At 43.0% G+C, this 25298-nt stretch overlaps 1 protein-coding gene across 2 annotated transcripts in view; it reads right to left on the minus strand.

The window, feature by feature from the left end:
- Positions 1–25298, minus strand: part of PRIMPOL (primase and DNA directed polymerase) — a 43249-nt gene that overhangs the window by 16237 nt on the left and 1714 nt on the right. Inside the window, exons 2-7 of one of the 2 annotated variants that reach the window (XM_054720141.1) lie at positions 23602–23668; positions 21875–22113; positions 18999–19096; positions 17118–17247; positions 13903–14050; positions 8420–8716 (exon numbers count right to left, since the gene is read on the minus strand). In XM_054720141.1, coding sequence (XP_054576116.1) covers positions 8420–8716; positions 13903–14050; positions 17118–17247; positions 18999–19096; positions 21875–22054 — 853 coding nt within the window. In that variant the 5' untranslated portion in view covers positions 22055–22113; positions 23602–23668. The remainder of the gene's footprint in view (positions 1–8419; positions 8717–13902; positions 14051–17117; positions 17248–18998; positions 19097–21874; positions 22114–23601; positions 23669–25298) is intronic. The other variant, XM_054720142.1, reaches the window with a different exon arrangement.

Here is a 25298-nt window from a genome sequence, read left to right on the forward strand (position 1 = left end):
CACTGGATAAAGCTAGCAATAAAACTACTGGTCCGCAATGTGTTAACTAATTACCCAATATAGAGTTCAATGTAATGATCATGAAGATGCTCAACAAACTCAGAGGAGAATGGATCAACAGTGAGAACTTTAACAAAGACAGAAAATATAAGAAAGTATCAGACATAATTCACAGGGCAGAGAATCAAATCACCCAGAGAATCAAAAAGAGAAAAGAATTTAAAAGGTAAAGACAGTTTAAGGGATTAGGGAACCACATTAAGCAGACTAACATTACATTACAGGAGTCCCAGAAGGGAAAGGGATAGAGAGAGGGAAAGGGAGGAGGAGGAAGAAGAGGAAAAGGAGGAGGAGGAGGAGGAAGTAGTGATACTTTGTTCTCTTGGGAGGTTTATACAACTACCCATCATCTGGTTTTGCATTAACCCCTTTTAAAAAGGACTTCTGGCCTGGCTGGTGTGGCTCAATGGTTGAGCGTCGACCTATGAACCAGGAGGTCACAGTTTCATTCCCTGTCAGGGCCCATGCCAGAGTTGTGGGCTCGGTCCCCAGTAGGGGGCGTGCAGGAGGCAGCCGATCAAGATCAATGATTCTCATCATTGATGTTTCTCTCTCTCTCCCTCTCCCTTCCTCTCTAAAATCAATAAAAGCCCGGCCGGCGAGGCTCAGTGGTTGAGCATCAACCTATGAATCAGTGAGAACTTGAACAAAGAGATAGAAAATACAAGAAAGTATCAGACATAATTCACAGAGCAGAGGAATACAATAACTAAAAAAAAAAAAAAAAAAAAAAATCAATAAAAAATATATTTTTTAAAAAGGGAACTCTGTCTTGGGAGGGGTGTGGATTTTTCCCAGCCCACCACCACTGGGAGCCGCTGCTTTGCCCCTGTATGTGTTTCTCCTATTAAAGCTTTTATGAATTTGAATAAGGCTACGTGTCAGTTCTTCAGAATCCATCTTGAATTTAGACGTTTGGGGCTTTCCCCAACACTGGCAAACTCATTCATTTTAAAGGGTAGTTTTCCAGACAAGCAAAAGTTAAGGAGTTCATCACCACAAAACCAACCTTACAAGAAATGTTCAAGGGACCTCTTAGAGCTGACCAACGAGCACTAACTCATAATAGGAAAACATATGAAAGTATAAATTGCACTTGTAAAGGTATATGTGTAGTAAAAGTAGTGAATTAATCACTTATAAAGCAAGTATGAAAAGCAGCTAACTGTAATAATTAGTTAAGGGATCCAGAAAATAAAAAATGTAAATTGTGATATCAAAAACATAGAGATAGTAAAAATATAGAACTTTAGAATGCATTCAAAGTTTAGTTACCAATTTGCTACATATTGTTATAAGTTGTTATATGTAAAACTCATAGTAATCACAAAGCACAAATCTAGAGTAGATACACAGAAGATAATGAGAAAGAAATCTAAACATACCATTAAAGAAAATCAACAAACCACAAGAAAAAGAGCGAGAGCAGAAAGGAACAGATGAACTATAAAACATCCAGGAAACAACAAAATGGCAATATGTATGTATTCATCAATAATTACTTTAAAAGTGACTGGACTAAAAACTCCAATCAAAAGAGAGAGCACTGAATGGATTCAAAAACAAAACCCATCAAAGATTATGGTGAGACAAAGCAAGGCATTACATAACAATTAAGGGGTCAATCCAAAAAGAAGATAAAACATTTGTAAATATTTATGCAACCAACAAAGGAGCACTTAAGTATATAACAGAAATACTAATAGACCAAAAAGAAGAAATATACAGCACAACAATAATAGTATGGAACATTAATACCCTCTTAATAAATGAATAGACCATCCCGAAGATGATCAATAGGAAAGCATCAGCCTGGAATGACATGTTAGATCAGATCAATATAAAAGTCATATACAAAACACTGCATTCTAAAGCAACATAATACACATTCTTCTCAAGTTGCACATGCAACATTCTCCAGGACAGATCATGCATTAAAAACAAGTCTTAACAAATTTAAGAAGACTGAACTCATATCAAGCATCTTTTTCAACCATAATGATATGAAATAGAAATCAATTACAAAAAAAAAACTAGACAACTCACAAATACATAGAGATTAAACAACATGCTATTTGAACAACCAAAGGGTCAACAAAGAACTCAAAAGAGAGATAAAAAAATACCTCGAAACAAAAGAAAATGGAAATGCAACACACCAAAACTTATGAGATGCAGCAAATGCAGTGCAAGAAGTGTAGCATAAATGACTACATCTCAAGAAACAAAAATCTCACCCAGCCCATATGGTTCAGTGGTTGAATGTCGACCTGTGAACCTGGAACTTGTGGTTCAATTCCCGGTTAGGGCATGTGCCCGGGTTGTGGCCTCGGATCCCCAGTCGGGGGTGGGCATGTAGGAGGCAGCCAATTGATGATTCTCTCTCATCATTGATGTTTCTGTCTCTCTCTCTCGCTCTCACTCTCTGAAATCAATAAAAATCTATATATACTGAGTGGCCAGATTATTATGACCATCTGACGTTTGTAGGCAAATTAGCCACACACTGCATCGTATGGGATATGGAAGCCGAAGGCCTGTTCAAACACCTTTGCTGTCTGCAGTTACCAAGATAAAACGTCTCCAATTCGCACAGGAACACAAGGATTGGACAGTCGAGCATTGGAAAAAAGTCATGTGGTCTGATGAATCACGTTTCCAGTTGCATCATGCAGATGGCAGAGTGAGAATTTCGCGGAAACTGCATGAAAGCATGCACCCCACATGCATGAGTACAACGCTTCAAGCTGGTGGGGGCAGTGTTAAGGTTTGGGGCATGTTTTCCTGGCATGATTTGGGCCCTTTAATTCATGTGGAACAATGTCTGAATAGCACAACATACCTAAGTATCGTTGCTGATCAAGTTCATCCTATCATGGTGATGGCGTATCCCAATGGAGATGGCTTCTTCCAACAAGACAATGCGCCATGCCACGGTGCTCGTATTGTGCAGGAGTGGTTTCAAGAACATGAGGGAGACTTTACCTTGCTTAGGTGGCCCCCACAGTCACCAGATCTCAATCCAGTTGAGCATTTGTGGGACGAAGTTAAAAGAGCCATCAGGCAGCTGGTTCCACAACCATCAAATCTCACAGAACTGGACAGTGCTATTCATCAGGCATGGTGTCAGATTCCTCGCATCACCTTTCAACATCTCGTGGAGTCAATGCCAAGAAGAATCGCTGCAGTATTGAAGGCAAAAGGTGGCCCAACGAAGTACTGACGGGGTGGTCATAATAATCTGGCCACTCAGCGTATATAAAAGCCTAAGCGACCAACGCAACTGAACGAACAACCCAACAGGCTGCGTGGGGTGACTAGGCTGGCAGGGGGACAGTGAGGGGCGACCAAACGACCGAGCAGCAGGCTGTGTGGGGCACACAGGCCCATGGGGGGGGTAGCTGTTAGGGGCGACCAGGCCGGCGGGGGGGGGGCAGTAAGGAGTGACCAGGCTGGCAGGTAGGGCAGTTAGGGGCAACCAGGCTGGCGGGAGGTGGGCAGATGGGGGCAACTAGGCCGGCAGGGGGGGCAGTTAGGGGTGACCAGGCCAGCAGGGGCAGTTAGGGGCGATCAGGCAGGCAGGCAGGTGAACCCTTAAGAAGCCAGTGGTCCCAGATTGTGAGAGGGATGTCTGACTGCCGGTTTAGGCCCAATCAGTTGGACATACCCTGATGCACGAATTTCATGCACTCGGCCTCTAGTCTATAATAATAAAAGCGTGATATGCTAATTAGACCGGACAGCTGAATGACCTTCCAGATGTCCTTCCGGATGAAGCCGTGGCTGTGGGGGCCGAGGAAGAGGCAGTTAGGGGCATCAGGCAGGCAGGCAGAGGCGGTTAGGGACGATCAGACAGGCAGGCTAGCAGTTAGGAGCGATCAGGCAGGCAGACGAGTGGTTAGGGGTGATAAGGCAGGCAGGTGAGTGGTTAGGGGTGATCAGACAGGCAGGCAGAGTGGTTAGGGGCAATCAGGCAGGCAGAGTGGTTAGGGGCAATCAGGCAGGCAGGCAGGTGAGGGGTTAGGAGCCAGCATTCCCGGATTGCAAGAGGGTGCAGGCCGGGCTGAGGGACCCACCTCACACACATCCATGCACGAATTTCACGTACCAGGTCTCTAGTATAAAATAAAACAGCAACAGAAATCTTAAACAACCTAACTTTACATGACAAAGAACTAAAAAAAGGAAGAAAAAGCAAAGCCCAAAGTTAGTAGAAGGAAATACCAAAGATCAGAGCAGATACACTAGTAAATGAAATAGACTAAAAAAATAATAGATAAGATTGCCAAAACCGGTTTGGCTCAGTGGATAGAGCGTCGGCCTGTGGACTCAAGGGTCCCAGGTTCGATTCCGGTCAAGGGCATGTACCTTGGTTGCGGGCACATCCCCAGTAGGGGGTGTGCAAGAGGCAGCTGATCGATGTTTCTAACTCTCTATCCCTCTCTCTTCCTCTCTGTAAAAAATCAATAAAATATATATATATATATATTTTTTTTAAATATATTTTATTGATTTTCCACAGAGAGGAAGGGAGAGGGAAAGAGAGTCAGAAACATCGATCAGCTGCCTCTTGCACACCCCCAACTGGGGATGTGCCCGCAACCAAGGTACATGCCCTTGACCGGAACTGAACCCGGGACCCCTCAGTCCGCAGGCCGACGCTCCATCCACTGAGCCAAACCGGCCAGGGCAATAAAATATATTTTTAAAAAAATAAAAATAATAGATAAGATCAATGAACCAAGAACCAGTTCTTTGAATAAAGACAACCTTTAGCTAGACTCATGCCTTGGCTGGGGGGATGAGGAGGGAGGTGGCAAGGGGAGACTTAAATAGTCAGAAACAAAAGAGGAGATGTTATACCTGATATTACAGAAATATAAAGGATCATAAGAGACTACAACAATCACATGCCAACAACCTAGAATAAATAGATAAATTCCTAGGAACTTTCTTCTAATACTGAATCAAGAGGAAACAGAAAATGTGAATGTTCGATTACTAGTAAGGAGATTGAATCAGTAATCCAAAACCTCCCACGAAGGTCCAGGATCAGATGACTTTAAATGTGAATTCTACCAAATATTCAAACAAAAATCAATACCAATAGTTCTCAAAATCTTCCAAAAAAATAAAAGAGAACACTTACAAATTCATTTTACAAGGCTAGCATCATCCTGATAGCAAAACCAGATAAGGACTCCACAAGAAAACAAAATTACAGGCTAATATATCTGATAACATAGATATAAAAATCTTCAAAATAGTATTAGCAAACCAAATTCAACAATGCATTATACTGAATCATACCCCATGATCAAATTAGATTTAGTCCAGGGATGCAAGGATGCTTCAATATCCAAAATACAAACCATATGATATACCACATTAACAAAATGAAAGATAAAAATCATATGACTATCTCAATAAATGCAAACAACAGCAACAACTGACAATATTCAACATCCGCTTATGGTTAAAACTCTCAACAAGGTGAATACAGAGGGAATGTACTTCAACATAATAAAGGCCACATATGACAAGCCCACAGCTAACATTATACACAGGAAGTGATAAAAATTTTTCCGTTAAGATCAGAAATTAGACAAGGATGCCCACTCTCACCACCCATTCAACAAAGTATTGAAAGTCCTACCCAGAAATTAGTCAAGAAAAAGAAATAAAAGGAATCCAAATTGGAAAGGAAGAACTCTATTTGCAGATGATGTGATATTATGTGTAAAAAGCTTTAAAGACTCCACCCACAAACTACATATATACAGTAACCTCCCCTTATCCGAGGTTTTGCTTTCTGCAGTTTCAGTTACCTGTGGTCAACCATGTTCTGAAAATATGAAATGGAAAATTCCTGAAATAAACAATCCATAAATTTTAAATTGTGTACCGTTCTGAGTTTATGATGAAACCCCACGCCATCCTGCTTCAGCCTGCAAGGGGCATGAATCATCCCTTTCACTTCTCGTCCATTAGTCATTTATAACCATCTTGGTTATCAGATCATCTTGCAGAGTTGCAGTGCTTGTGTTCAGCTGGCCCTTATTTTATAATAGAGGCTCAGTGCACGAAAATTCATGCACTCCAGGGGGAGAGGGCCCTCAGCCCGGCCTGCACCCTCTCGTAGTCCAGGACCCCTCAGGGGATGTCTGCCTGCTGGCTTAGGCCCTCTTCCTGCAGGGAGCGGGCCTAAGCTGGCCGTCAGACATCCCTCTCGCAGTCCAGGAGCCCTCGCTCCTCACCACCCACCTGCTCACTGCTCCTTAGCGCTGCCTCGGAGTCAGGAGAGGCTCCTGCCACTGCCGCTGCGCTCACCCGGCTTCTGACTGAGCAGTGCTCCCCCTGTGGGAGTGTACTGACCACCAGGGGGCAGCTCCTGCATTGAGTGTCTGCCCCCTGGTGGTCAGTGCACGTTATAGTGACTGGTCGTTCCCCAGGTCAGTCGATTTGCATATTAGCCTTTTATTATATAGGAGGATAATAATGACCCCTAGAACAAGAGCAGTGATGCTGGCAAAGAAAAGCCAGACAGTGCTTCATTTAAGTGGAAAGGTGAGTACAGTACAGTACAGTAAAATATTTTGAGAGAAAGACTACATTCACATAACTTTAGTATATTGTTATAATTGTTATATTTTGTTAATTATTGTTGCTTTTACTGTGCCTAATTTATGAATGAAACTTCATCATAGGTATGTATGTATAGGAAAAAAACATAATATACATAGGGTACAGTATTATCCAGTTTCAGGCATCTACTCGGGTCTTGGAACACATCAACATCATATAAGGGGGACTATTGTACAATGGAATTGTATTCAGCCAAAATAAACAAAGAAATTCTATCATTTGTGACTATTTGTATGGACTTGAGGACATTATGCTAAATAAGTCAGACAAAAACAAATACCAAATGATCTTACTTATATTGTGAAATCTAAAAAAAACCAAAACCAAAACCAAGCTCATAGATACAGAGAACAGCCACTTCTGGTGGTTGCCTTGGTTGGGAAGTGGGCCAAGTGGGTAAAGGGAAGTCAAAAGATAAACACTTCCAGCTCTAAAATAAGTAAGTCCTGGGGATGTAAGTACCGCCTGGCAACTATAGTTAATAATACTGTATCGTGCCCTGGCTGGTTTGGGTCAGTAGATAGAGCATCAGCCTGTGGACTGAAAGGTCCTGGGTTCGGTTCCAGTCAGGGGCACATGACCGGGTTGCAGGCTCAATCCCTAGTAGGGGGTGTACAGGAGGCCGAGTGATGATTCTCATTATTGTTTCTCCCTCTCTCCCTTCCTCTCTGAATAAAAATATAGTTTTAAAAAAATGCTGTATCACATATATGAAAGCTGCTAAGAGAGTAGATCTTAAAAGTTCTCATCACAAGAAAGAAAAATTTCTGTAACTATGTCCAGTGTGATGGATGTCACCTAGACTCACTGTGGTGATTATTTTGCAATATGTACAAATATCAAATCATTATGCTGCATACTTCAAATTAATGTTGTACACTTCAAACTAATGTTGTATGTCAATTATATCTTCATTCAAAAAAATAATAAAATGAAGGTGAATAAAATCACCATCAAGGACAAAAATATATACATAAATATATTTTTTTAAAATTCATTTTACATTTTACCAGATGTAAGCAAAAGCAACACATAAATTAAAATAAATTGGAAATGGCAAGAAAGAATGCCACATCCAGAAATAGCAAACTAGAGTATTTTGGAGGCAATCCTCCTAAATAAATAAGTAGAAAAGCTGGACAAATGTGTTAGGGAAAAGTCTGAGACTATGGAGAGCTTTCAAGACAGTGATGATTTGTGGTGCCAAATCTCAGAAAAGAGGGAGGCGTCAAAACATCCAGCATCTCTCTCTCTCTCTCTCTCTCTCTCTCCCCCTGGTATTAGAGGGTAGATTAGAGATTAGCTCTGCGGAGGAGGGGTAATGCCTGAAGGGGATGGAGGAGGTGCTGGGGTCCTGGTCACCTTCTATTTCTTGTCTTGGGTGATGTGGTGACAGGCTTTGTTCATTTTGTGGGAACTCACTGACCTTTACACTCACGAATCAGGCGTGTTTCTGTCTGAATGTTATACTTCAATAAAAATGTTTTCTAAAAAAAACGTTGCCCTGTCCTATTAAGCCTGGCGCTTCCGTCCCACAGGGACCTCCCTGAGATCTCTGAACAGCAACCCGAGCTCCCTGCCTACATTCCGCTGGTGACCCCACGGTCACTGTGGACCAGGGGTGGCAGCAAGCACCCTCGGGTGACAGTAGGCACGGACTCGTCCTCACAGAAGTGCACAAGGACGGTCTCACAGAGCTGTGGATGCTACTCACCTAGATCCACAAAGAGACGCCTTTTCCCTGCAGGATCCTTCACAACTAAGAAGGAGAGGTCCGGGCTGCTCCGCTCCGCGGACCCCAGCCTCTCTGGTGCCTTTGAATTCAATGTCCAGCTCTCTCCGATCTCCTTATCTGTGGACATTTCACTGCAGGAAATTCCTTGTTTAATTGGTGGTTCAGAAAAATGGGAAAATGCTTGGCCGGTTGTCTCTGGAATCCCACCATCATCTTCATCATCTCCACTGGCAATCAAATGAAAAGCAGGCTGCAAAATCTTTCTCACAAAATTACCTAAAGAAAAAAAAATTATGATTAATCTATTTCTTCTTTTTCACAAACTGTAACCTAAGATCTAGGCCCAAATCTACCCAATTTTACACAGCAAGGCTCCTTCTTATTTTTGGTTTTAGCACTGAGTTGTTACTACAAACTGGAACATGCCTCTCCTGTGACTTTCTTCCGCTTGTGTAATCTTGAACTTTTTCAATCCCCATTGACTGAGCACCGGTGTCACTTGTAAAAAAAACCATCTTACAGGAGAAGGTTAATTTGAGATGTGTCAATGTTGCCAATACAGGACTGAGCCTAATGTTCACCAAAACACACAACTTTTATTAATACAAATTGAGTAAACTGGATCTTCACAATCAACGATTAAAGAATGAAAGGTTTTTTTCTTTTCAAAAAGAATGAAATCTTGTCCCCCAAAAAGAATGAAAAGTTTACACGAGTGAATGGTGCCACCAAGGTCATGCACAAAAACACTGGCAGACTGCCATGCTCTCCCGGGTCAGGACATCAGCCCGGTTCTCAGGAGCTGGCTCTCCCCTGTCCCTGCACAGCAGGCCCCAGGACACCAACACGCACAGCCAGCAGTCCACTGATGCTCTCCCACCTCTCCCCGGACCTGGCCATTGATGATCGTGGCCTCAGAACCAAAGTCCAGAACTAAAACAATTAAATACATTTAGTATATTTCCACGTTTAGTCTAAGAGCTCTAAGTATCAGTGGTACTATCTTTACCCGAGAACAGATAGTATGACAAGGTGGAACTTTTTTAAAAAAATTTATCTTTATTGTTGACACATTACAGATGCCCCCGCTTTTTCCCCATTGACCCCCTCTACCCCACTCCCCTCCCAAGCCTTCACCACACTACTGTCTGTGTCCATGGGGTATGTATATGTATATAAATTCCCCAGTTACTCTCTCCCCATCTCCCCTTCCCCTCTGAGATTCATCCTCTGAAGCTGGAACTTCTTTAAACTGTCATTTATTATTTATTATACCATAAAATTAAGTAGTTTGGTAAAGCTGCTTCATGTAAATAAGATTAGAGAATGCAATGCTGTAAAAATTTTTAATTTTAATCTTTAGAACTGGTATAGTCTTAGTTTGTCACTTTAGTTACCAGATAGCACGAACCCTTAAGTTTATATAAGATATACATGCTTTAAAAAATCTTTTTCCAAATTAGACTTAATTACCTCCCTACTCAAAGAAACAAATCCACTATCTTATAAACACTAAACATCAAAATGAAAGCAAAAGCATTTGATCCTTGCAATCATATACAGACACGATTATTTCTGGATTAGGGGAGATTAGGTAAACACTGAGTGAGGTGAAAGCATATGTCAAAGGACAACAGAGCAATCTATCTATATATATAAAAAGCCAGCAACCGGAATGCTGTAATGACTGGAATGACCAGTGGCTATGACACCCACTGCAGCCAGCAAACCAGCCCAATGGGGCGGGGGAGAGGGACCAAACTCCCGCGGCCCCTCCCTCCCCCAGCCGGCCCAGCTCCTGATCAGCCTCTCCCACCCCAATCAGCCCGCAGCCCCTCCCCCCAGCTGGCCCTGCCCCTGATCGCCCCCCCCAATAGGGGGCAGGGCCAGCCAGCCAACCTCCTGCAGCCCCTCCCCCCAGCCGGCCCCGCCAATGATGGGCTCCCACCACCCCGATCGGCCCATGGCCCCTCCCCACAGCCAGCTCCACCCCTGATCAGCCCTCCCACTCCGATCAGGGGGAGGTCCAGCTGTCCAACCACCCATGGCCCCTCCCCCAGGCTTGCTGGCCCCCAATCAGCCCCCCCACCCTAATCAGGGGCAGGGCCCACTGGCCAATCACCCACAGTCTCTCCCCCCACCTGGCCTGGCCCTGATTGGGCCCCAATCGGGGCAGGCCAGCTGGCCAACCTCCCACCATCTCCTCCTCCTGACAGGTCCGGCCCCAATCCACCAACTGGGGTCGGGCCAGCCCGACCTCACCCATGCAAGAATTGGTGCACTAGGCCTCTAGTACAAATATAAAAGGACAGAGTTAATTTTCCTGGAAATGCAGAATGACATCCCCCTGAGAGTGGGCAGCACTAAGAGCAGTGGAGCCCTGGCTCAGAACCAGGTGCCAGGGCAGCGCTCAGGAGGTCCTGCAGGCCTTTGACCTTTGGCAGAGAGCTAACGGGGCCAGGATGTGACAGTGTAACTGACATAAATACTAATACAGGATCCCAGGGAACTACTCTGCTTTTGACTTTCCTTCCCAAATATTATCACCACACATCATCATTCATACAGGGACAATTTTATGGCTGGGAATAACTCAAAAAATGTATCAATCACAGAAATGTTAGGTGCTATGGCACGCAGGCAGGAGAGCATTTTAGGCAGATCCAACGTATGCATTTTGCGAGCATTTTGTGATCTCTTACTTTACCCTAAAGCGCCTTTCTGAAAGGCTAATCACAGGACTAGAAATGTCACCAAGAGATACACTGGAGGAGGGAAGTGAAGGGGAGATGTGGACTCATCCACGATCCCTGCATCCCTGGTGCTGGCGGTCCATCACTTCACAGGACAGCACCTGTGGTCTGATTAGGCCTCTCCAGCCACACTAGACTCCCGGTGCTCCCCAAACCAGGCACCGATGCCCATCTCTACCCTCTGCTTATGCTGTTCTGACAGCAAAGCCCTGCTTCCCTTCATCCACAGGCTGACATTTTTAAAGCCCAGCTTGAATGCACCTGCTTTCAGAAGAGACATGTAGTAGAGACTGCTAATCATGTCACACTTCTGTTCTCCCTTCTTCCCTAGCAACACATCTCAATTTAGCCTGTGGCAGTCAGAGCAAACAGTAAACAGGCATCAAGGAAATAGCTTGCTTAGGACTCTCTCCACACCTGACAGCAGAGCCCACTTAATATTATCATCCATTCAACAAGTTATTAAATGCCTGCTAGTACTTATTATTGTTGCTTCTGCTACTATCCCATTATTAATGTTATTGATAAAGATATTATTATGTAATAAGCTCTAAAAATACCATAGTGAACACTCTCCCTGCCCTCAAGAAACATTAGGCGGAACAGACACAAACACAAGCACCAGGAAACTGCCTCAGGAAGTGGTGATCGCTCTGACGCAACAAGCGCTGGGCAGTCCTGGACCCAGAGGAACACGAGCCTAGCCTCAGGGCTCCACAGAAGAGGCTTCTCCGGTGAGGATTTCTACGCTGAGTCTCAACACACCAGGCTGGCGGCAGGCCCCTTCAGACAGCAGCATCGGAGAGTGCAGAGGCCCGGACGGGAGAAAACATGGCCCAGCGGGAGCCCAGTAGAGCGAGAAGAGCCAAGTACCGAGAGATGAGGCTGAAGCACAGGGGATCTCACTGTGCAAACTAAGACGGGGCTTTCTCCGGAAGGCAGCGTAGTATCCGTCAGGGCTTGAGGCACTCCAGGGGCACAAACAGATCACTCTAGCTAGCTGACTGAATAGGACGCTGGGACGCATCTAGAGGTCAAAGGTGACACCACTTCTACTTGGGTAATTGGATGGATGGAGACACCACTCACCGCTATACCCACCACAGGAGAAACGGCAAGTTTTAGGGGAAAGGTGAGGTGTTTGGTCACGCTGAGTTTGGAGCTGACTGTATGGGCCTGGCGTCAAGAACAATAACCTTGACTGAAGAAAAAGTTTTGCGCGTCATCAACACAGAGATGGTAACTAGAGCCATGACAGGGAATGACCATCAAGGTTAACAGGGGACAAGGACGGGTTCTACAATCACTACCCCCTGAGGAATGAGAGGCCAGAGAACCAATGTACAGCTAGGCTAACAGAACACAGGGGAATAAGGAGCCCTGGGCCCCTCGTACACCAGGTCCTGCCGTACAGACCAGTGTTTATGGGACTATGTTCATGTCTTTTACCCTGGAAATTGTCAGGCACCGGTCGATCTGAAATGGGTTACCAGTTCCTTGAACTTCAGTCAATGGTCTGCTGTTTGGACTTAGGAATACCTGCCTGCTCTGTCCTGTCGGATGAACACTCGGGACTGTGACTTCTACTCAGACCTTGGTTTTCTGTGTTCCCATCCTGCCCACTTGTTCCCCTTGGGACTGGCTTCGTTTTACACCTGGGACTCTATTTCTCTATTTACCATCCTGAAACAAGTACGCTGGTTACATTTTTAGGTTTATACATCTAGATTCCTTATGAACCCTAAGGTGTGGTCTGGAACAATAAACAAGACTTCGAGATGTAACCTGGTAACCAAGCCCCAGTTCTCAGGCACTAAAAGCGAAGGCGGAAGCGAAGGTCAGAAATCCAGATCTGAGTCTCACGGGTCAGACCTGAATTAGGCCTCTCATGTATCAACCAGAAAACTTCCGCATGACTCCTGCTGCAGCAGAAACCAGTACCAGGGCATGAATGGCCATCCCAGTATCTACACCCACAGGCACCAATACCAAGAATATCCTGGGTAGGCTAATGTGTCCAAAATGTGTCAAGAATAGGAAGATAGGTCTAGAATTAAAGGCAAAGCCTAAAATCGTGAAAACTCATGTTTCATTTTTTTAGGATAGGTTAACAACCATAAAAACTAATAAATATTTACACAACTTAAGAAAAAAAGGAAAATATGACCTTTTACTATAGCTCCATGACTGTTTAAAAAATAGTATACTTGACTGGCTGGCCAGTGTTGCTCAGTGGTTAAACATCACCTACGAACCAGGAGTTCACAGTTCAATTCCCAGTCAGGGCACATGCCCGGGTTGCAGGCTCGATCCCCAGTAGGGGGTGTGCAGGAGGCAGCCAATCAACGATTCTCTCTCATCATTAATGTTTATATATCTCTCTCTCTCCCTTCCTCTCTGAAATCAATACAAATATATATATAAATTAATTAATAAATAAATTAATAATAAAAAACAGCCCTAACTGGTTTGGCTCAGTGAATAGAGCATCAGCCTGTGGACTGAAGGGTCCCAGGTTCGATTCCAGTCAAGGGCATGTACCTTGGTTGTGGGTACATCCCCAGTAGAGGGTGTGCAGGAGGCAGCTGATCAATGTTTCTCTCTCATCGATGTTTCTAACTCTCTATCCCTCTCCCTTCCTCTCTGTAAAAAATCAATAAAAAATATTAAAACCAATAAATAAAATAAAATAAAAAACAGTATACTTACCGACATGAATGTTATCTTTAAACGCCACATCATGGAGTTGAAATATTAAATGGCGGCTAAATTTCTCGTCAGTGCTAGAATCTAAGTTGAAAACATCTTCAGCTGAACAGTTAACTCTGTATAACTCTTGAAGTGCTTTACAAACATGCTAAAAACACAAGAAACAAATATTTTTAAATGTTTTTCATGAGCAAAATTAAAATATCTTGGTACAAATATAACTCACAATCCAGGACTGCTCACTCCCAACTGCTCGCCTGTCTGCCTGATTGCCCCTAACCGCTTCTGCCTGCCAGCCTGATCACCCCCAAACCGCTCTGCCTGCCAGCCTGATCACCCCCTAACAGCTCCCTTGCCAGCCTGATCAACGTCTAACTGCCCTACCCTGCCAGCCCCATTGCCCCTAACTGCCCTATCCTGCTGGCCTGGTCACCCCTAACTGTCCTCCCCTACAGGCCTGACTGCTCCCAACTGCCCTCCCTTGCTGCCCCAGTCACCCCTAACTGCCTTCGCCTGCTGGCCTGGTCGCCCCCAACTGCCCTCCCCTGCAGGCCTGGTCCCCCCCAGCTGCCCTCTTCTGCCGGCCCAGTTACCCCTAACTGCCCTCCCCTGCAGGCCTGATTTCCCCCAACTGCCCTCCCTTGCAGGCCTGGTCCCTCCCAACTTCCCTCTTCTGCCAGCCTGGTTACCCCTAACTGCCCTCCCCTGCTGGCCTGATCACCCACAACTGCCCTCCCCTGCCAGCCATCTTGTGGCGGCCATCTTGTGTGTTGAAATGATGGTCAATTTGCATATTACCTCTTTATTATATAAGATTATATAGGATATAGGATAGTAAGGCAACAAGCTTGGGTCAGGAGCACAAGATTCAGAGTCAGAAAGATCTAGGTTTGAGTTCTGGCTTTGCCACTTAACAGCTCTGTGACTTTGGTCAAGTGCAAACCTTACATTCCTCAACTGCAAAATGGGATATACTAGACCCTAACTTCTGAGACTGTTGTAAGGAGGAAAAGAGAAAACGGGGGTAAAGAGCTAGCACAGTGCCTGGCACGTGTATCAAAGCATTAGCCATGTAGCCATAGGACCAGTTGCTTCTCCTGAAGCCTCTTCTCATTTGCAAAACAGTTACTAAAACATGCAGTGTTAAAATGTTTGTAAACTGCCAAGCACCCAGCTACCCAAGAGTCATGCAACAAATTCTATTTATTAATGCTGTTCTGGCATTATTATAGCACCGCCCCCCCCACCCATGCTCTCTGATCCTACCCTCTTCAATAAATTCTCACTTTGCCTAATCTTTACCAGAGCCAGCTACTTATAATGTTAGCCAGAGAATTAAAAACAAAAACAAAAAAATCCAGAAAATTCCTCAACTGCCACTTTGTCTTCAATGCTTCTTTTTTTTTTTTTTTTACTGGATATAGTAATGTTAAAAAATATATGAACATAAACTCAACTTTCTCCTTTTTAGAAGTTTACTCAGAGAAGCAATGTTAAGAGATAAATGTCAAAAGTAAGAGTAGCAAAAAACAGGAGGAGAAACATGGAACCTACACAGGGTGTCCCAAAAAAGTATGGAATGATTATAAAACTAGAGGCCCGGTGCACGAAATTCGTGCACGGAGGGGGGTTGTCCCTCAGCCCAACCTGTACCCTCTCCAATATGGGACCCCTTATTTGCTTTGTGGGATCGGGCCTAAACGGGCAGTCGGACATCCCTCTCACAATCCAGGACTGCTAGCTCCCAACTGCTTGCTTGCCTGCCTGCCTTCCTGATTGCCCCTAACCACTTCTGCCTGCCAGCCTGATCATCCCCTAACCACTCTGCTGCCAGCCTGTTTGCCCCCAACTTCCCTCCTCTGCCAACCTGGTCACCCCTAACTGCCCTCTCCTGCAGGGTTGATCACCTCCAACTGCCCTCCCTTGCAGGCTTGGTCCCTCTCAACTGCCCTCCCTTGCAGGCCGGGTGCCTCCCAACTGCCCTCTCCTGCTGACCATCTTGTGGTGGCCATCTTGTGTCCACATGGGGGCAGGATCTTTGACCACATGGGGGCAGCTATATTGTGTGTTGCAGTGATGATCAATCTGCATAGTACTCTTTTATTAGATAGGATAGAGGCCTGGTACAGGGGTGGGGGCCAGCTGGTTTGCCCTGAAGGGCGTCCTGGATCAGGTGGGGGTTCCCTTGGGGCGTGGGGCGGCCTGAGCTAGGGGCCTGTGGTGGTTTGCAGGCCGGCCATGCCCCCTGGCAACCCAAGCGAGGCCCTGGTATCTGGGATTTATTTTCCTTCTACAATTGAAACTTTGTAGCCTGGAGCGGAGCCAAGCCTGGGGCTCCCTCCGAGGCAGGCAGCCATTTGTGTTGGGGTTATAATTGAAACTTTGTTGCCTTAAGTGGGTGGGCACAGCCAGGGTGTGTGGAAAGCTTTGTTTCCCCTGTTGCCGGCGGCAACCCTGGCCTGCTCTCTCAAGCTCCATTCTGCCGCCATTTGTTTGAATTTGTTTACCTTCTATAATTGAAACTTTGTAGCTTGAGTGGAGGCTTAGGCCTGGCAAGGGCAGGCGGAAAGCTTGGCTTCCTCTGTTACCTAGGAAACCTTGCTCTCTGTGGCTGTAGCCATCTTGGTTTGGGTTAATTTGCATACTCGCACTGATTGGATGGTGGGCGTGGCTTGTGGGTGTATCGGAGGTATGGTCAATTTGCATATTTGTCTATTATTAGATAGGATCAGTGTTTATTAACTTACAGTTCATTTGAAAACTTTAAAAAACTTTAAAAGAATGTACAGAAATGAATAATTTTTCTGTCAATGCCTGTTTTCAAACTGATGACTGTTCTGGTCCAGGCACTGCTGATAACACGAAGCAATGGAATCACAAACATCAAAAATAATTTTGTTTGCTATTTGTGCACCTTCATCAGCTATTGCCATGTTTTGTACCATAAACTTTATCTTTTATATATCCCCATAAAAAAATGTCTAGTGGCACTATAGGATAAATTTTCTTTGTTCAAAGCTTAGTCTAGCTTCACTCATTATTTCAAATCAGTTAAACCTGAAAATGAGTGAAAATTAAGTTAGTTATCAGCTGTTAGAGTGTGTATATATTTTGGGGGGGACACCCTATATATTACATAGGCTAGATTCACTTAAGGAATGAAAATAAAGAGAGACAGATGGATATAAGGAAAAAAACCTGAGTCTGTAAATTACCTCAATGAGTAATGCAACCATCTTTTTTCCATCAGCTCCAGGATTGGCAAGTTTGTTAAATTCCAGATCAAAATAGAGCTTGCAAACAGCATTTTCAGGAATGACTTCATAGCAGTGTAAGAGATGTCTTCTAAATTGAATATTTCATGATTGTTAGGTTTGTATCTTATACCTTTTAAATCATAGAACTTGATCTTATATCTCAAGATACCATATTAGCTGTTTTAATTACATATAACTATCTATATATATAAAAGCATAAGTGACCGGAATGACTGGAACCACCAGGCACTATGACACACACTGACCACCGGGGGGAAGACGCTCAATGCAGGAGCTGCCCCTTGGTGGTCAGTGCACTCCCACAGCCAACCTCCCCTGGCCGGCCAACCTCCTCCGGTCCCTCCCCGAGCCAACAGGCCCCGATCGGAGGGGGGCGGGCCCAGGCCCCAGGCTGGGTCGGGGAACCAGGGGTGGGTGGCAGCGGACACAGCCCCTTTCCCAGGGGGTCCGAGGGCCGGCTTCCTCCTTGGGGCCAGCAGCCAACCTCCCATGCTCTGTCCTTCACCCCGGCCAGCCAGCAGGCCTCAATCGGCCTGCCACCCGCCTGCCGCGGTGGCGGCGCAGCGGTGAGGGAAGAGGGTGAGGCGGGGAACCGCATGGCACCAACGATGGTGGTGTTGGAATCCAGCGTCAGTTCCTTCCATGCCCGGCCTGGCAATCGTCGCCTCCTCTCCAGCCCGGCCCTGACCGGCCTGGCCCCGATCAGCCCTGATCACCAGCCAGGCCTAGGGACCCCACCCGTGCACGAATTTCATGCACCTGGCCTCTAGTGATATAACAAAAACATGATGAAGTGAACAACTCACCATAAGTTCATAGATCACAGTATTAAGAGTTTCTAACAAACAAGATGTAACAATCACATTCTGTAATATTATTTAACTGGAAAATATGGTCCACTTCATACTGTTTTATTCACATATGATTTTGATATTATGTAACACTTCTATATTTGTTTTTGGTGTCACCCTGAAGCTAATTTTATTTGAGAAAAGTTTCTCACACAGGAATCCCATATTACATATTCTTGGGATTCCATGAATTTTTTCATAGGATTTTTAAATTTACATATTTTCATTAGGAAAATAATATTTAAAAAATTAGTTTAAAACATTCAGAATCAGCTGACTTGAATGAGCTTTCAGTGCTCATGTTTGCAGTTAACGTTTTTGCTGGCACCCAGAAGTCTGACTTTAACAGGGTTAATAACAGATGCTGAGCCCAGTCAGTGTGGCTCAGTGCCTGAGTGTCAACCTACGAACCCACAGTTTGATTCCAGGTTAGGGCACATGCCTGGGTTGCAGGCTTAATCCCCAGTGTGGGGCATCCAGGGGACAGCCAGTCGATGATTCTCATCATTGATGTTTCTATCTCTCTCTCCCTTTCCCTCTTCCTTCCTCTCTGAAATAAAAATATATTTTTTAAAAAAATAGAGGCTGACTTGATAAAGAAAGGATAACTTGTGCTAAATGAAGTGTGGATGGTTACTACAGATTACTACAAACACAAATATAAAGTTTGTAGTAATCTGAACAAGGAAAAGTGATGAGGGAATTGTGTCATCATGGGGCACATGTAGTACAAACCTACACACACACACACACACACACACACACACACACTTTCTTCTCCCAGCACCTGGTGAGATAATTCAATGTTGTGACAAGGAAGCTCCAGAATTCAATTCTAATAGTAAATGGATAGTAACTAATTATGTGATTGAGAACTATCAAAGCCAATTCAGTCTGAATTCATTTCACAAACATTACTAGATGCAGGAAATGTAATTTAATGTGCTGTCCTTTACAAAGTACTTACCGGGATTTATAATGAAACCAAAGTTGAACATAGCTTGTTACAAGGTAAATACGTTGTCCATCGCCCACTTCGCATTCCAAAGCAAATACATGAACATCCTTTGTAAAATCAAAAAAATTCAAAAACTAATAAAATGAAAATCTAAAGTCAACTATAGCTATTAAATGTCCATAAAGAGTTTTACTATTCAGCCGAAACCGGTTTGGCTCAGTGGATGGAGCGTCGGCCTGTGGACTGAAGGGTCCCAGGTTCGATTCCGGTCAAGGGCATGTACCTTGGTTGCGGGCACATCCCCAGTAGAGGGTGTGCAGGAGGCAGCTGGTCGATGTTTCTCTCTCATCGATGTTTCTGACTCTCTATCCCTCTCCCTTCCTCTCTGTAAAAAATCAATAAAATATATTAAAAAAAAAAAAAAAGAGTTTTACTATTCAAATTGTCAAACACTGGAATTTGAACATTTTATTAAACATATTATTAAATACAAGAAAAATAATCACCAGATCTATGCCAATCAAAATCTAGTTATTTGTATTTATTTATTTTTAGTCACTCAAGTAATGCATATTTAAGATACAAATTAGAATATTCAAGTTTAAAAAAAAGGAAAAAAATCAGTTTTCAATGAGTCTAGTTTGACTTCCTATTATAATTGTATTTGCTAATTTATTAAATTAAACTTATTTTTTAAAACTAAACATCACAAATGATTTGGGATAAAATTAATAATTCTTTACTACATATAAAAACATATGGAAAACAATTTTTAAATGGAATATTTGTAAGTTAATCTTAAAAGCTTAAAGGAAGTTTTAAAATGCTTAACTTTAACAAGCAACTATAAATTGTCTTTTCTATGAGAAAGCAATCTTTTTTAAGTTAATTGCTGTGGCACTTGGTATAACTGCTTGTGTCTGCTGCCATAAAGAGTTTCTTCCAATAAAGGAAAACTCAAGTTCCTCTGTCCCCTTTTAGCTAACGGTAGCTGTTGAGCCTAAAGAAACTAAACTTCCATTTTCAAAAGACATAGGAGGACTAAGTGGCCTGACCCTATTAAAAACCTTCCTGAAATAAATTTTATAGACTGTTAATTGTTTAAGTGCAGCAACCATACTCCTCTATGTTTTTTAACTCAAGATCAAATGAATCTGTCAGCATTTAAACTTCTGACACCTGAATTTGGTTTACACAGAATAAGCATGAAAAGTGTTTGTTTCCCAAACTATTCTGCTAAGATCTGAGTGAGCTTCTCCTTACAAGGCAAAGCAGGGGCCTTGTCTTAATTTTGCACTCAGATGTCGAGTGTGACTCGACACGGTTAGCATCGGTAGCAGGAATCCTGAAAAAAGCAAGCGAGTGTGCAAAGGGTTAAACAAACTTTTAGCACTGAGTTTTTTTGTTTTTGTTTGTTTTTTTAATATATTTTATTGATTTTTTACAGAGAGGAAGGGAGAGGGATAGAGAGTAGAAACATCGATGAGAGAGAAACACTGATCAGCTGCCTCCTGCACACCTCCTACTGGGGATGTGCCTGCAACCAAGGTACATGCCCCTGATCGGAATCGAACCTGGGACCCTTCAGTCCGCAGGCCGACGCTCTATCCACTGAGCCAAACCGGTTAGGGCTAGCACTGAGTTTTTATATAGCATCAATTATCAGAACCACAATATATTTATGCTAGATTTCATATATGCATCTTTTCATTACACAGCTGACCTTTAAACAATGCAGGAGTTAGGGGCGCCAACACCCATATAGTCAAAAATCTGTGTCTAACTTTTGACTCCCCAAAAACTTTACTAATAGCCTACTGGTGACCAGAAGTCTTACCAATAACAAGAACAGTCGATTAACACAGATTTTGTACATGTACAGGCACACCTCATTTTATTGCTCTTCAGATGTGTGTCTTACAAGTTGAAGGCAACACCCTACAGCAGCAAAAAGATTACGACCAGCTTTATTGAGAGAAACTCACTTTATTGCGGTGGTCTAGAACCAAACCCGTAACATCTGAGGTATGCCTGTACTATATTCCTTATCCTTACAATAAAGTAAGCTAGCAAAAAGAAAATATTAGGAACAGTATAAAGATGAGAAAGTGCATTCATTTTTTTTTAGTATATTGAAAAAATCCAGGAACAAGTGAACCCACACAATTCAAAACTGTTTTTCAAGGGTCACCTGTACTTCTTTATATTCCCCGCAATGCCCCTAGAACAAATGATGTGCAAAGCACATCTGATTTGGGTTATTTCTGAGCACCACATCCTTTGTGAGGCTAGCATGTTGCAAGCTCTTCTTCCCACTTGCCCAATGTGTTGGAAACTGTCACGATAAACCCGCTCTACGACTCCTGAGCACAAACGGAGAGTAGAAAGAAACACACGTGTGCTTTGGCACTAGGATTTACGTTCCAGAGCTTATTAAATGTAAGCTATAATATTTGAGACATTTTCATTTCCTTCTGTTTCAATTCAATTCTCCTTTCCCTAATTTTGTCCTTAAAAACATCTCATACGCCACTCATTCATTTTCTTGTATTTCTGCGAATACTGTTTTAGTTTTACTCTTAAAAACTCATTCTATTACTTTTCAGTCAATAAACATGGCCACTCTTCCTCAAAGCACCACTTCATTTACATGTCATTACAATCTTTAAAAATTAATTGGCACTAGACATGTCATTCCTTTTCATTATTAATATAAAGGAAATGGCTAATGACTCGATGTTTTTCCTAAATCATGTGATACTAAGACCACAATTAAATTCTTTTGGTTGATATGTGGCCTGAAATAAAGACAAACTTCATTTTTTTTCTTTTAGAAATCTTAAGTTACAGTAGCTCTAAAAACAAGGAGGAAATGAAAACATTACCTCTTTGCAGCTTTTAACAAAATTAAAAGCTTGCGTTTGGCGAGGAAACAGTTTCCAAATAGAGGGTGGCTCTTCTGGCTTTGACAGCCTGGGCCTGTACACTGAGGACAAGGGTTTCCTTTCGTAACGGGATGCTCGCTCTTCAATTTGCTTCAGTTTTGCTTCCCATCTTCTCTTCATCGGTTCAGACGTGTGGGGAGACCAAGTCCTATCCCATGTAAGGTGGCTGTCAATGACACCTACAACAAACAAGGACACCAATGTCTTGGTTTAGGATATATAGTTTGGTAAAACTTCAAAACTCATTTCCTGCTCTGCTTTCTATTTGATGTCTTGCATGAAGTTTTCCTGTAAACGAGAACAGCTGGTCATTAGGAACCTTTGGATCCTGGCTCTCATATCTAACAATGCTAAGGTTTTGGACAAGCTCCCTGAATCTTCCTCACCTGCAGAATGGGAACCAATCTCTTTTTTAATATTTTACGTAGTTACCTTGAGGATACAAAAGACTTATGAAAACGTTTTGTAAATTACAAGGCCTCATGTAGATGTGTTTTTGTATCATTATGGTTTCTATTATGACCATTTTATTGCATCAAGTGCTCTCCTCCTTCCCCAGCTGGTGCTCCTACCTTGGCCATCATTCTTAGTGTAGTTCATTTCTAGGCTCCACGGTGCAGTTCTTAGCTCCCTTTTCTTCTGTTTCTCTTCAATGCTCTCAACACAACTGTGTTTCCTCGTTGGGAGGAAAACTCAGTGTATAAAAGTGAAATGTAATATTGGCTAGTTTTGCTTTGAAATGTCTGTAGTAATCATAAGGATGATTTTAAAAAGGAATAAATCTTTACTTCTGTCTGTTAATTTAATGACTGTGAATGACTGCATTTTAACTCTTGTTTATTAGTGACATTTGTTTTGTTTTGGTTTGTATACAATGCTTTCATGTTAACCACACCAAGGTAAGAAATCAGGCAACACTTTTCCAATTTGGGATTATGGTTCACTTACAAAGGAAAAGGAACAGGTTTTTAGAAGGGTTATGCGTGTGTGAGAGAGAGAGAGAGAATGTGTGTGTGTGTGTGTGTGTGTGGAGCGGGGGCGGGGTATGTAGATTGAAAATGACCACAAATTCTTTGCCATTCCTCTCATCAAGAGATGCCATCTAAGCCCATCCCCATATTGACTCGGCTTGGACATGTGACTTGCTTTGGCCATGTTACATCAACGAATGTAAAGCAAACAGAGGGTTAATAAGTGCTTTGCATTGAATTTGGCTATCTTGGAGTCCCTTCCTTGAGATTGTCATGCTGTAACTCTAGCCTCAGAGAGGATAAAAGCCATCTGGAGGAGAATGTTGGTACTAACAGCCAGCACCAACTATCAGATGATATGAGTTAAGCCATTTTGGATTATCCAACCATCATCAGAATTCAATGCTTGAGTAAGCCCAATTAAATTCAGGTGAGACCTGCTAAAGAACTGCCCAGGCAACCCACAGAACTGTAAAAAAAATTGTTTTTTTTTAAAGCCAGTAAGTTTTGGCCTGGTTTTCATACAGAAACATATAACTCATATAGTTTCCCCCTTCATTAATAACAGTTATATCATAATTTGTCTCTGTTGAAAACCGGTATATTAGTTTAAGTGAAATAATAACATATACTAAAATATTTGAGGGTAAAATTCCTATTTACCTTTGGCACTGTCTTTCTAGTACTTGTACTTACCAAGGTGATAAACGGTCTCTTGAATTTTAGCAGAAAACTCTGAGACAACACAAACTCACGGTATTCCCTGGAAGAAAAAAAAAAAAGAATCACCCTAAAAGATTAAGAGAGGGTAGGAATGAATGTCATGACATGGCTAAAAAAATAAAAAAGTTATTATCCATAGATTCCAATCTGACTTCAAACATAACAGACCTAAGAAAGATTCTTCTCTCCAAGTTACAGCTAATCCACATGAAAATTATAAATTATAAACCAAGAACAGAAATACAGTTCTAAAGGTATCAACATAAATTTCATAACTGATATGCTTAGAAAAGGAATGTAATTTCTTTGGATTGAAGAGATGGGGCAATTTTTAATAAAACTACTTTAATTTTTTCAATACAAAGTGGTGTGACTCCTTATTGCTAGATTCTGAGTATTCAGTTCACTTTAATCTGCTTCACATACAGATAAAAATCCCCCACATTTAGACAACCTAGTTGAGAAACCGACTTTTCTTCTGTGAAATCTGACTTTTAATAAAGCCCGCCGATTACTTAATGAAGAAAATAAACACAGAATGCAATCAGATGTGAATTACAACTCAAGTACCTAGCCAATAAGTGACGAGGAATAACCATGCAGATGTTCACACTTAGTGGGACACTGACTTCACAAAAAATGTTTCTGATTTTGTAAAATTATTGGTATGACCATGGGATTGTGTCATACTTGAAAGTCATGGAGTCACAGTGGAAAACCAGTTTAGCACTTATTGCACTGAGAAAACCATGAATGTCAACAGAGAAAAAAAGAGAAGTTCAATGTATGTTACTCGAGGCCCGATGCACAAAATTCATGCAAGGGCCTGGGCCCTCACAGCTCCAGCGGCCTCTCAGCCCCACCCACTGGTCCTTCCAGAAGATCGGTCTGCCATCCAGTCTAATTAGCATATTAGCTCTTTATTATAGAGGACGCCCTCATGTTCTTTGCCCAGTGTGAAACTTTTAACAGCTGGGTGGAGGGCTAGAAGACAACTGGGCTGGGATATTCCCACAGGAGGGCTGGAGGACCCCAGCAGAGGCCACGGAGAGCGGGAATGCATCGGGCATTCTGGATTTGGACTATCGTATTCCTCATTCCTAGCCTCTGTGGGAACCATTTCAGAAACACTGGTCATTCCTGGTGGGGAAAGAGTTCTGTTTTACTTTTACATCATTGTACAGCAAAACCCCTTTTCACATAGGGGCCGTAACTATTTTTATTTAGGTTTCCAAGTTCCAAAGAAAAGTATTTCTTGCACTTTAAAATAGTAGGCTTTAAGAGCTCTATTATTTATTTCTACACATTGCACCAGAGTTTTTATTTAATGGTGTTTGATACTGATTTTACAACGAAAGGTGGTCAGGCTCGATAAAAGGCTAGCTTACGCTAAAATGATTAGAGGAACTGTAGGTTCTGGAGAAGGGGAAGTGGGAAGTGGGGTGGAGAGAGAAGACAGACAAACAAGCTAAACAGCCCGGTTTTCCTCGGTTTATACCTAGACTTGCCCGCTGTGCCACTGGATGGCCTGGTACCCAGGAACAGCTGGACAAGGGGGCGCGTGCTTCGTGACAACGGGCTCCGAGGGAGATCTGAGGCCTGCCTTGCATAGTTCTGCCCTGCCCAGTTTTCCTGCTTGTTTGTTTGTTTAATCACAAGCCAATTCTTAC

This window comes from Eptesicus fuscus, chromosome 8 (assembly GCF_027574615.1).
Source record: "Eptesicus fuscus isolate TK198812 chromosome 8, DD_ASM_mEF_20220401, whole genome shotgun sequence".
Taxonomy (NCBI): domain Eukaryota; kingdom Metazoa; phylum Chordata; class Mammalia; order Chiroptera; family Vespertilionidae; genus Eptesicus; species Eptesicus fuscus.